The sequence below is a fragment of the Homalodisca vitripennis genome, chromosome 2 (assembly GCF_021130785.1).
Source record: "Homalodisca vitripennis isolate AUS2020 chromosome 2, UT_GWSS_2.1, whole genome shotgun sequence".
In the NCBI taxonomy this organism is placed as follows: Eukaryota; Metazoa; Arthropoda; class Insecta; order Hemiptera; family Cicadellidae; genus Homalodisca; species Homalodisca vitripennis.
Window position 1 is genome coordinate 180328118 of NC_060208.1, and position 14141 is coordinate 180342258.

At 35.6% G+C, this 14141-nt stretch overlaps 1 protein-coding gene across 1 annotated transcript; it reads left to right on the plus strand.

Annotated features, from left to right (window-relative positions):
* Positions 1-2613: 2613 nt before the first annotated feature.
* On the plus strand, positions 2614-10321 carry LOC124353373. Its single transcript, XM_046803215.1, has 5 exons — positions 2614-2671; positions 4641-4806; positions 6671-6914; positions 8835-9279; positions 9798-10321. Exons 3-5 carry the CDS (start codon positions 6826-6828, stop codon positions 10086-10088), a joined length of 825 nt encoding a protein of 274 aa, XP_046659171.1. The 5' UTR covers positions 2614-2671; positions 4641-4806; positions 6671-6825; the 3' UTR covers positions 10089-10321.
* The last annotated feature ends 3820 nt before the right edge of the window (positions 10322-14141 follow it).

Below are 14141 nucleotides of genomic sequence, written 5' to 3' on the forward strand. Positions count from 1 at the left end.
ATTCCTAATAGTTGAATAAAAACGGCTAAAGAAGTGATTACTCTTCAAAGAACTTTAAGACGTTGTTAATTATGTTAATTAATGTTATAAAATTATTAATTATTGTTATTATTAATGTTATAAGTTGTTATTATTATTAGTTATTGTTATAAATTGTGAATTATGTTGTTAACTAACGTAAAACTAAACATTACTTAAATATTAAAAGATATTTACGTTTATTATTTTTCCAATGTTACGGCTAAAAATGTTGTATGAAACATATAATTAGAGCAGTGTGAGTAAATATGTTTACAAATATATATCCCATCTTATTGAAAATAAACCTAGCATTGTTGTATTAATAATATGACGGAACTTATTCTACTAAATTGTAAGTTTTAGTGTAGTCTCAGTATATATTAATTTGTTAAACATTTTTGTTGGTTATTTCACAATATAAAATTATTAGAAATGTCATAATGGCGAAATATTACTTTCAAACCATAAAAATGTACATTATGACTCAATACAGAGAAAATTAAATTTGTTTAAAATTTTATATTTGTAGAAACAACTTTTGTGCTCATTACTATTTGTGTGCTTTTAAAATTAAGAACCTTCTAGTGGTTTGACAGTGTATTCTTAACAGACTAACCATTACAATGAACATTGCACACACCATTCCTCTAAATTAAATATTCATCTTCACTTAAATATTATTCCAACGGATTCGAATTTCGCTTCGTCCTCTTTTCCAAAACTAAGGGCTGACCACATTCCAACTGCTCAGTTGTTCACTTGGCACCTCATGGGTTATTTAGTTTTTGGCCATTGGCGAATTTTAATGATTGCAACAATTATGTGTGCACATGTTTCTTAACTCATAACTCTTCTCATAAGGGCTTATGGAATATAATGCGGGCTTATGAACACATAACTGCCGTATGTTTTATTCATTCGAACTGATCTTGTTACAGAGACAGTACTATGCATATCTTGAACAAATGGCCAATCTCTACCAATCAAACTTTGCAAGACGGCGACCATTCACATTATGCAAAAATTTAACACAATTATTTTCCAATACAGAATCAAAGCCACTCCTTTTTTGTTATAAATGTTCATTGAATATAAATAACTGTTATTTTGGTTTTTTTTCTACATCTTTTAAAGTTGGTGGTCGTTTAAAGAAATGGTTATGATATTTCAGTATAATGCATTGTAGATCAAAATAAAAAAGATATTTATAACTCTTAGGTCACTTAAGAACGTTTCTACCCACGTGTTATTTGCTACATCATAAGGTTTTTCACGCAGTGGCTGTATAATGATTTGAAAATGGAGTATAACAGTCCGCAGTAACATTGTGGAAATCTTTGTGAACTCTTAATTATTACCTTAATTTCCAGACGATCCAAACTAAACTTGATACAAATATTACGTTCATTCGTATAAGATTCTTAACTTAGCACTAGCAAGTATATCGTAACTAAATATTTATTTTGCTTAGCCTCTAAAATACTAATAAATACTGCAATACACGTTTCTGACATTTATATAAAAAAATTTTATTAAATCTAAATAGTTAACTGCGGCAAAAGTACGATCTAAATCATGGCTAAACTGATACGTTTAATTTAATTCCAAATTTTTAAATGATCTGTAAGATCATTGCTGGATAAGGAAATTATGCAGTTGACAAAGGTATTAAGTTAGAACTCTTTTTTATTTTGGTTTCTTTTCTTTAAACTCTTAAAAAAATTGATAACTGGTTAAAGATTTGTTATATATTTTGTTAAGTTTTGTTATTGTTATTTGGATTTGTTGATATTTCTATATGTGTTGTTAACTATATTCAATTAATATATTTGTTTATTATACAACATTTATTTACATTATTTATTATAGAACATTTATTTACATTGTTTGTCATAGAGAGTTACAGTTTACATGTTTTAATATAAATACATTGTTAACTGGTTAAAGTTTTGTTGTATAATTTGTTAAGTTTTGTTATTGTTATTTAGATTTGTTGATTTTATATATGTGTTGTTAACTATATTTAATTAATTAATTTATTCATTATACAACATTTATTTACATTATTTATTATAGAACATTTATTTACATTATTTATTATAGAGCATTTATTTACATTATTTATTATACAACAGTTATTTACATTATTTATTATATTTATCTATGTGCATCAAGCCCGAAGATATTATGTGTCAACTTGAGGTAGACTGAATAATTAGTTTTTAATTTTTGTTGCCTAACCATCGATACTGGATAATGATGGTTAGTGGAATTCCGAGACGAAAATGTATTTCTAATTTGTATGTACTTACGGAATAAATATCATTATTCATCAGATATACTTTATAATCAGTTTATTAGGCTACCATTTTGTTTATTCAAAATAAATTATAAAATGGTTTAAATTTAAATATGTAATCGTAATAATACGGCTGGAGAATACATGAATTCAGCTATATTACAAAGCTGTACAGCTCAATATGCAGGAAACCACCGACTGATATGTGGTTAACGGATCAGCGACGTTGGAAGGATATTTAACCACAAGTTATTGAATTGAAGAATGTCTTGGAACTTCTGATACTAGTTTCATTTACATTGTGTGAAATGTGGGAGATCATATTATTTTTAGGATTGGTTGTTCATCAAGGTAAGTCTTTATAAGTTAAGAATGTTTTGAAACTTATGATACTAGTCTGATCTGCAGTGTATGAAATGTGGTTGATTATATTGTGTTTAGGGTTAGTTGTTCACTAAGGTTTAGAATGAGTTTAAAACGTTTTGACCGCGTGAAACTTACTAAAAAAAGTATTACAAAAATGTAGTTCATTTGAATAAAATAATATTTTACAAGGTGTATAATACTGTAAACTTTCAAATACGATCAAAACTTTCAAATTAATGGCGAGAAACTTCAGAGCATTACAATTTTGATTAATAGTCTCAATCTATAGTCTCAATCACTCTGATATATCAGTTTATATAACTAAGTAGCTTCAAATTTTGTACAGGTTTCCAGGTGTAATAATTACATCACAAAAAGTGAGTTTCTCAATTAAATAATCAAGTGTAATCTCAAATTTCAATCATTGGTTTCACAGTGACAAATCTTTAAAAGAATTGTACTTATAAATATTCTCATTTTTAAGGTTTTGTATCCTGAAAAAATGTTGTTATAGCCCTTCGTAAATAAACAGATTTTGAAGTAACTTCGAAAACTTGCGTAATAGTGTCACAAAAATCCATGTTCATAAATATATTAATCGATTTGGGGGCTGCAAATAATCGCAAATTTGTTTGTCAGATACCGTTAAATTGACAATTTGGGTCAATAATAAGGTATTATTATTCACTGGTATAATTTATAGAGCTTTCTACTGAAACACATTCGGGAATATAACACAGATTTGCTACCTAAAACGTTAAAGATTTGCTACCTAAAACAAGCCAACACATGGTTTTCTGCTTCAACTTAATTATGTACTGCTGAAGATGTTATATGTTGTTTAGTGTTGTATATTTTCTTTATTTACTTGTTCTTATCAATGTTTCAAAAATATAATTAGCCTTTACAAGTACTTAAATCTTTTCTCTTGCTTCATTCTAAGTTTTGTTTTGAGGCTTTGACTTTGATTTTGAGGCTTTGATTTTACATACTATTTTTTATTAATAATATTAAATGATTTTTCCTTAATACCTTCGAAGAAAATTATCATGTGTAGGTTATTTTATATCGACCACCATAATGTCAAATTTTATAATTTTCAGGTCACTAACAACTTTTGTTCTTGTCTGCGTTTAAATACCTTGTAAGGTTTCTAGTTTAGGGGTGTGGAAAAGTTTGAGATTGATGGTAGAAATATATTTTAATGTTATAAAATGAATCACTACTATTTTTTTAACTGAAAATAAACCTAGTACGTTTATTACGGGTAAGTACGTTTTGAAGTTGGACTTTTTTAGTAAAGTCGCTTAATAGTTTCAGAACAGCCGCAGTACAATCATTTGAGTGAAATTTATCCTCGACTATTGCGATTATTTACTGATCGTTATAGAATCCCACCACTTGAGGGGTAGAAAACACTTATGTTCTCTCTGTATGTCCATACGATAACTCGAGAACGAACTGAAACTGTATCACTCGAAACTTTACATAATTCTTCATTTCTACACCACCATAATTATGGTGCATGTCACTCAATAAGATTTAGTTCACAAACATGGTGGCAACGAGAACCTTTCAGAACACATACATTTGTAAACAGACTAAGTAGAAACATATGACATACTACCATGGAATATATTAACACACAGACTTGATTTTTCTACCTTGTCATTTAATTTTTGCTAACGCTGAGTCAATAATGACATTGGTAGAACATGATTTACGACGCACAGTTTCGTTTATTTCAAAAGAAATTGGAACACCTTTACCAAAATCTATGGTAAAGCTATCGTATGGACTATTTGTTTTAATAGTCATTCACGAAAATCTGGTGATCTCGTATGACACAAATGATCATGAAAGTCTGCATGCCGACATTGAGCTTAGTTATTTGCGTAAAGAAGAAGGACTTGGTTTGTTGGGAGAAATTATATCGATTTGATTGTACTTTTAGGAAGTGTAGCGGTGAAAGTGCTGATATCGGCTGACAGATCTATAATAGTTGTCGATACGAAGACTGAGAAAGTATGTGTGCTGATAAATACCACCAGCCCCGTGTACAGCCTGGACCTGCATTACGCCAAAGGCCTCCTGTACTACGTAGAAGACGGATCAATCCGGTTAGTATATGTATAACGTAGTTACTCTTGTTGATAGTCTTTGTGTGTAAAGTATCAAGTTGAAATAATGTCTTTGATATACAAATCTAAGCTTTTAGAAAAGGACTAAAAGCCGATGGATGGGAGTGCCGATGGCCGAGTGGTCTAAGACGCTGGACTTTGAGACTGAGTTAGAGATAGCGCAGGTTCGAATCCTGTCTGTGACCGTTGCACTTTTTATCAGTACCATCGATCTTGTACTGTATCGACTCTCCCCCTTATTCTGTTTGATAAGATCCTCACACAGGCCAGTGGCCCATGAGGACGGGCAGAATAAGACAAAAAGGAGATCGGCTTCTCCTTAAAAAAAAAATAATAAAAAAAGAAAGAAGAAAGAAAAGACTAGGGTACACGTCTGCCCGCTTCGGGTGCCAGCCATCCCCCAGTTTGCTAATATGCTTTTCAGTCGAAGTGCGGTTGCAAGGTTTTTTAACTTGGCTTTTTAAGGGAGTTCTTACTACTGCACTGGCAGCATTGTTATTTTATTTATTTATTTATTAGACGTTTCTAACTCATTTGAAAATCTTGTATTGACCGCTCCAGGAACCGACCCCATGACGTCACAGTTTCAAATGATTCTCAACTTAAACTTGTTATAGATTTTAAGGCCCAGCGCACACGAAGCGACTGTTCTGCAACTACAGTTGCAAACCAGTATAGTCAAAACGATTTTTGACGATCTAAAACCAGTCTCAAACCAGTCATATGCAACCGTGGGCTCGCGGTTTCAGTTATGTTGCAGACTTCAGTTGCACGAGACCACGTTGTATTTTGTCGGTGTTTTGACGGCCGCAAAATGTCTATTTCATTAAGAGTGATCAAGAACTGAACACTAAGCTCGTTGGAGCAGTGTAGAAGTATGAAGTTCCGTACAACTACAAACAGTAGCTGAATACTTCAGAGCAAAAGAGACTAAATTACTTTCAAACGCCGAGGCAGATAACAGCAATCAGCAGATTGATAGACAGGAGATTAAGATGTTCCTGCCCAGCTTGATACCAGATTTGGAAGAACTGAGTGATTCCGAAATCAAACTTTTCAAACGACACGTGTTAAGGGTGATTGATGACATTTAACTCTCGGAACACCATCAAAAGCCTCGGCCATCAGGACCAACACGGTCAATACTCACCTCTCCAACGATGTCCGACTCAAGAGAGTCACACATGAACATCACTCACATGTCCGATGTAGTTTATCAAATGCAAACTGCTGATTTTTATAACACATTTTCTGATAGCCTTCACAACACTAATATGTAAACACTTTTTTTAATAATTTAAATATATGATTGTACCGCCATAAAACAGTGTTTATACAGAACAGTTGATTAAATTCAACAGGCCCCTTCAATAATTAATAACATGTATTTGCTGTAGTCCTACTTTATACATCAAGATGGGATTTTTCGTAACTTTAGAAACCAGTAGTGCGTATCCTGGAAGAATTTTCGAAATAGGAATACGGCTATATATAGTGGCCAGGGATCCTAAGAATGTCCATGTACAATTTCAGTACAGTCGGTCCAGTAGTTTTTACGTGATACCCAATAGTTACACATACAATCAGAGAAACCAGTAGATTTTTATATACTAGTAGAGATACATGTCAAAATACAATTTTAATGGTTGTTAAGCTGTCTGCGTTGCAATATTCTGATCGTCAATCACACAAACACATGCCTATCCCTGTAATTTCATTAAATACTGTATTGTTTACAACTTTATATCAACTACTAAATTTAAGCTCTTAAAAATATGACGTAGGCTTCCATTGTTTGTGATTATAAATGGAACTAACGTCAAGTTTATGAACTTGTTTTCAGACGAAGCCTCATACCTTCTGCGAAAGAGGGGGTCAAAACATTAATAACAGGTTCACCTGGACATTTGGTAAATAGCGTCGCAGTGGACGGGCTACACGATTCTATTTACTGGATTATGGGGCTAAAAGTTTTCGTGGCTAGTCTGGAAGGGCAAAATGCTAAACCTATCATCAATGCAGAAAACTTGTTTTTTATATAGAAATGTAACTTATCTGCACAAAATTCTAGTGGATCCACTCAACAAGTAAGTGAAATAGACCTAAGACTGTAGACGAGTTTAAGTATAATCATAGACCACAGTTTAAGTTTAATTTATGTAACTGTGGTTTATATATTAAACCATTAAACCATATTTCTTAATAGTCATTTGTCCTATTAAGACTATCCTATTGTCTCCTTTTCATTAATTTCATTAATTAAAACATACATTTGTAAAATATACATAAAGAATAATAATAATAATTTATAGATATTTGTGTAGGCTATATTACATAGAATTAATCTGCCTAAAAATCACCCTCATAATAGTTTGAAGGAAATTTTAATGCATTTTCTTCTTTCATAGCCTTAGTAACATATTTCGTGAATTATTTTTATTTATAAGATTACACTGTAAATACAGTGTTTGATCAGTATTATAATTTAAATTTCAAAGACGAAGTAACAATATAATTGCACCAAACAATATTGCACCAGTGGTGAATTTGAACTATCTAATGTGTATGTATAACGACTTGGATTGTAGATTATTAATATTCCAGAATATTAATATTAGAATAATCAATGAGACATCCAAGACGATATAAAAAATTTTTTTATTGGTAATACAATATGATATACTATTTAAAGACTGTAATGAAACGCACATTATTGAACAAATCTGTGAATGTTCCCCTGGTTGCTTCCCTTGAAATCTTTACTGAGGTTAAGAAACAAGTGGAATCGAAACACACACACACACTCTCTCTCTCTCTCTCTCTCCCTCTCCCTCTCCCCCCTCTCTCTCCCTCTCTCACCCCTCTCTCTCCCTATCCCCCCTCTCTCTCCCCTCTCTCCCCCCCTCACTCTCTCTCTCCCTCTCTCTCCTCTCTCTCCCTCTCTCTCTGGCTGGAATCTGGCCGGAATAGACACTATTTATTCACGGGAACTTTCCAGCCGTCTTAAAATTTTTTTCATAATAATTACAAAAAGCAAAAACCTAATATGTCACTTAAAATAAGAGTATCTTAAATTAGAGCTAGATTACAAGGGCTGGTAGAAGACGAATGGTGACCGTCGTAGAAAGGTAAATTCAACTTTTAACCATCAATGAATTCGTTTCTTTGTTCAAAAGGCTGTAGGCATAGGCCTTCTTAGTCTGGAAATACCCTTAGACTCGAAGTCAATTTAAACTGCAGGAAACTGACTGATATTTATAAATTGTAATGATTAGAGTACGAAAACTCAACTGTGGTCAAAAATGTAACTTGATTCTAACCAGATATGCATGCCCAACCAAACACGCTCAAAAATCCGAAATAAGAATCAGTAAAAACGTTATTCAACCTTTTAAACCTCTTTTAACCATGGACTAAGAGGTTATTTGTGGAAATAATAAGCAACAGATTATTGCCGTGCTATATTTATTGTAAGCCAAGTACCATATTACCACATGAAAAGTAAAGGTGCACCTAATTGTTGTAAGTCTTCATTACCACTGATAGTCTATGAGCCAAGGCCCAATTTGCACTGTACTCGTTTAAGTAAACAACCTGGATTTCCCTTAAATCGATAAGAAATATTTCCCAAGAATTAAATCGACCGTCAGCCACGCTAGTTTTGGTGGACCTCGAAATGGAAATGAAGAGTACCGAAAGGGCTAAACCTTACGAGACGATCATTTTGTTCTCATATAAAATTTGTGTTAAATGCGTCAAGCTAGGAGAAATAAGACCTGAGAACAATTTATTAAGTTAACTTTCTGATAACATATCACTTTGACTGCCAACAAAGTTTAGGTAGTTATTAATAATTATCGCGACCTACAATTAGTTTTTTCTTAGTTAAATATCTTTATCGATTTCAAGAAACACGGCTATGTTCTTATACAATGGAAATTGGCTCTCGGTTCGTGGACTTTGATTTGATATATACTGTTGATTATACATTACACTGTTTTTTTCAGGACCATAGTCATGCAGATAGAACTGACAAAAAAATTAACTAAAGGTCAAATCATTACAAGCCCATCCCAAGTTAAAGGCCTCCTGTGTACTAATCTCGACGGTACAATTACGTTGGTAAGAATAAATTTGAAGTTCACATTGTCTTCTACAATGGCAATGGATATTAATGCTAAGCGACTCTACTTTGCTGAAATAAAGAACGATATTGCCTATCTTCACTCCACTGACTACTGGGGAAACAACCAACGAACCGCCGCCATGGAAGATATGAAACTGATGCACCCAATTCAAGTGTTCGGGAGACAGGTTTTCGCCATTTTCCACAACACGGGAAATAACAGCGGCACTCCTACTCTAGGCATGATGGACGTGGTAGCTCCAACTCACACAATTTTGAATTCAAGTTATATTTACCATTTCCCGATCTTGTTAAACTTTAAGCACGTAAGTATACATTTTTAAACTAAATTTTCAATTGGTATAATTTTAACATATACAAGACAATTGTATTATTATTTTAGGATATAAATTTTTAAATGCCATTTAAAGGTTTTTAAAGAAGTTTGGATAGTTATCATCCTTGAAGTATCCACCACAGAGCCAATTCGCAATACCCTTTACACAACCTGGTTTTCTTGAAATTGAAAGAGAACAACGTCCCTAAAACCATAGATAGCAAGCCGCGCTAGTTTTGCTACAGATAAAAATAGGGTGGTATCAAAGAGGTTAAAAATATGAAACTGTAGTTTTTTTGTCACATATTACATTTTTCTAGTTTGACACACTTAAAAAGCAATTGTCAGACGGTTTATAAATGTTAAATCCCTATCTATGTACTGATCTATTATGTGACGTATTTAAAATCCTTTACATAGTTATCTGACGGTGTTACATGTCTTATTTATGTGTCTAAAGGTCTGCCTTATGAGATGTAATTCATCTGCTATCTTTCATTGTAATAGAGTTTTGATATGCGGATGTATAACGCTGAGACCCAGGTTACATCGTGCGAGAGGATGGGTTGCTTGTACAAGTGCGTGGTTCTGCCTACCTCTGGAGCCACGTGCGTCTGTCCTCCCGGACATCAGCACACTAATGACTGCAAATTTTGTCTTAGTAAGTACTTCATGCCTATTACTATTGATAATCGAGACAGATACTATGTGCGAGAGGATGGGTTGCTTGTACAAGTGCGTGGTTCTGCCTACCTCTGGAGCCACGTGCGTCTGTCCTCCCGGACATCAGCACACTAATGACTGCAAATTTTGTCTTAGTAAGTACTTCATGCCTATTACTATTGATAATCGTGACAGATACTAGGTGCGAGAGGATGGGTTGCTTGTACAAGTGCGTGGTTCTGCCTACCTCTGGAGCCACGTGCGTCTGTCCTCCCGGACATCAGCACACTAATGACTGCAAATTTTGTCTTAGTAAGTACTTCATGCCTATTACTATTGATAATCGTGACAGATACTAGGTGCGAGAGGATGGGTTGCTTTTACAAGTGCGTGGGTTCTGCCTACCTCTGGAGCCACGTGCGTCTGTCCTCCCGGACATCAGCACACTAATGACTGCAAATTTTGTCTTAGTAAGTACTTCATGCCTATTACTATTGATAATCGAGACAGATACTATGTGCGAGAGGATGGGTTGCTTGTACAAGTGCGTGGTTCTGCCTACCTCTGGAGCCACGTGCGTCTGTCCTCCCGGACATCAGCACACTAATGACTGCAAATTTTGTCTTAGTAAGTACTTCATGCCTATTACTATTGATAATCGTGACAGATACTAGGTGCGAGAGGATGGGTTGCTTGTACAAGTGCGTGGTTCTGCCTACCTCTGGAGCCACGTGCGTCTGTCCTCCCGGACATCAGCACACTAATGACTGCAAATTTTGTCTTAGTAAGTACTTCATGCCTATTACTATTGATAATCGAGACAGATACTATGTGCGAGAGGATGGGTTGCTTGTACAAGTGCGTGGTTCTGCCTACCTCTGGAGCCACGTGCGTCTGTCCTCCCGGACATCAGCACACTAATGACTGCAAATTTTGTCTTAGTAAGTACTTCATGCCTATTACTATTGATAATCGTGACAGATACTAGGTGCGAGAGGATGGGTTGCTTGTACAAGTGCGTGGTTCTGCCTACCTCTGGAGCCACGTGCGTCTGTCCTCCCGGACATCAGCACACTAATGACTGCAAATTTTGTCTTAGTAAGTACTTCATGCCTATTACTATTGATAATCGAGACAGATACTATGTGCGAGAGGATGGGTTGCTTGTACAAGTGCGTGGTTCTGCCTACCTCTGGAGCCACGTGCGTCTGTCCTCCCGGACATCAGCACACTAATGACTGCAAATTTTGTCTTAGTAAGTACTTCATGCCTATTACTATTGATAATCGTGACAGATACTAGGTGCGAGAGGATGGGTTGCTTGTACAAGTGCGTGGTTCTGCCTACCTCTGGAGCCACGTGCGTCTGTCCTCCCGGACATCAGCACACTAATGACTGCAAATTTTGTCTTAGTAAGTACTTCATGCCTATTACTATTGATAATCGTGACAGATACTAGGTGCGAGAGGATGGGTTGCTTTTACAAGTGCGTGGTTCTGCCTACCTCTGGAGCCACGTGCGTCTGTCCTCCCGGACATCAGCACACTAATGACTGCAAATTTTGTCTTAGTAAGTACTTCATGCCTATTACTATTGATAATCGTGACAGATACTATGTGCGAGAGGATGGGTTGCTTGTACAAGTGCGTGGTTCTGCCTACCTCTGGAGCCACGTGCGTCTGTCCTCCCGGACATCAGCACACTAATGACTGCAAATTTTGTCTTAGTAAGTACTTCATGCCTATTACTATTGATAATCGTGACAGATACTATGTGCGAGAGGATGGGTTGCTTGTACAAGTGCGTGGTTCTGCCTACCTCTGGAGCCACGTGCGTCTGTCCTCCCGGACATCAGCACACTAATGACTGCAAATTTTGTCTTAGTAAGTACTTCATGCCTATTACTATTGATAATCGTGACAGATACTAGGTGCGAGAGGATGGGTTGCTTGTACAAGTGCGTGGTTCTGCCTACCTCTGGAGCCACGTGCGTCTGTCCTCCCGGACATCAGCACACTAATGACTGCAAATTTTGTCTTAGTAAGTACTTCATGCCTATTACTATTGATAATCGTGACAGATACTAGGTGCGAGAGGATGGGTTGCTTGTACAAGTGCGTGGTTCTGCCTACCTCTGGAGCCACGTGCGTCTGTCCTCCCGGACATCAGCACACTAATGACTGCAAATTTTGTCTTAGTAAGTACTTCATGCCTATTATCTATTGATAATCGTGACAGATACTATGTGCGAGAGGATGGGTTGCTTTTACAAGTGCGTGGTTCTGCCTACCTCTGGAGCCACGTGTGTCTGTCCTCCCGGACATCAGCACATTAATGACTGCAAATTTTGTCTTAATAAGTACTTCATGCCTATTACTATCTGTAATCGTGACAGATACTAGGTGCGAGAGGATGGGTTGCTTTTACAAGTGCGTGGTTTCTGCCTACCTCTGGAGCCACGTGTGTCTGTCCTCCCGGACATCAGCACATTAATGACTGCAAATTTTGTCTTAAGTAAGTATTTCATGCCTATTATCTGTAATCGTGGCAGATACTAGGTGCGAGAGGATGGGTTGCTTTTACAAGTGCGTGGTTCTGCCTACCTCTGGAGCCACGTGTGTCTGTCCTCCTGGACATCAGCACATTAATGATAGCAAATTTTGTCTTAATAAGTACTTCATGCCTATTACTATTGATAATCGTGGCAGATACTATGTGCGAGAGGATGGGTTGCTTTTACAAGTGCGTGGTTCTGCCTACCTCTGGAGCCACGTGTGTCTGTCCTCCTGGATATCAGCACATTAATGATAGCAAATTTTGTCTTAGTAAGTACTGCCTATGCCTACTATTATTAATCGTGGCAGATACTAGGTGCGAGAGGATGGGTTGCTTTTTACAAGTGCGTGGTTCTGCCTACCTCTGGACCCACGTGCGTCTGTCCTCCCGGACATCAGCACACTAATGACTGCAAATTTTGTCTTAGTAAGTACTTCATGCCTATTACTATTGATAATGTGACAGATACTAGGTGCGAGAGGATGGGTTGCTTTTACAAGTGCGTGGTTCTGCCTACCTCTGGAGCCACGTGCGTCTGTCCTCCCGGACATCAGCACACTAATGACTGCAAATTTTGTCTTAAGTAAGTACTTCATGCCTATTACTATTGATAATCGAACAGATACTATGTGCGAGAGGATGGGTTGCTTTTCATACCTCTGGAGCCACGTGCTAGTCTGTCCTTGATATAAATTCTAAACGGTTCAACACACACTATATTTAGCTTTTAACAGTCACCTTTTTTAAAATCTTCAATTTTGTCGCATATGCTTCCAGCATATAAATTGTTCAAGAATATTATGGTGCACGATTAATTTTAATGCTCATTAGACCTGATGATTAATAGACCTGATTAAAGTTCTTAAAAGTATAAATCCATCATATTGAATGGTAGTGTGACTTCAGACATTTGCAGTTATCGTTCTATGTTACAAAATACTATGTTTCGAGGATTGAAATATACAATCTTCTTCAGCCTTAAAAAACTCTAACAAATAAGAATTACCATTAATTTTAATCACACTGTGATTATTACAGTACTGTTTTTGATAAATGAAAGTTTGCTGAATATAAAGTACGCCAGACACCAAACCAGGCCCAAAATAATTATTGACTATAAAACATTTAAATGATATTTTTTATTGCAAATCCAGTCACACCTTATCAAATTATAAAATGACAGGTATTAGACGTATCGAGAGGTATATTTAATTTTTGCAACAAGATAATAGTCATTTTCAGTACAGCCACCGGTCAATTAGTGTGTCGCTATTAAGTAGGTATCAATAGCAGCTGTTTGAGGCCATTATTATTTCATGAAATACCATTATACATTAAATATGCTCGAAAAACATGATATGGTCCATCGGGGACCAAACAACAATAATAATATTTATTTAAACTGTACTCTGCTGTAAATATTTCGAAAACAATAAGACTAATAAAGTGTTTAAAAATAAGAAACAATCTTAAGCGGTTTAAAGTGATTTGTAAAGAAGTGAACAACAAAAAGTATTACCAATAATCTATTTAGTTTGGAACGTCATTAATACAAATTATTTTTGCATGGGTTTGTCTTCGTATAATGTTTAAGCTTATTTAATTGTGGCCATCTTATTTATGTGTGTTTTC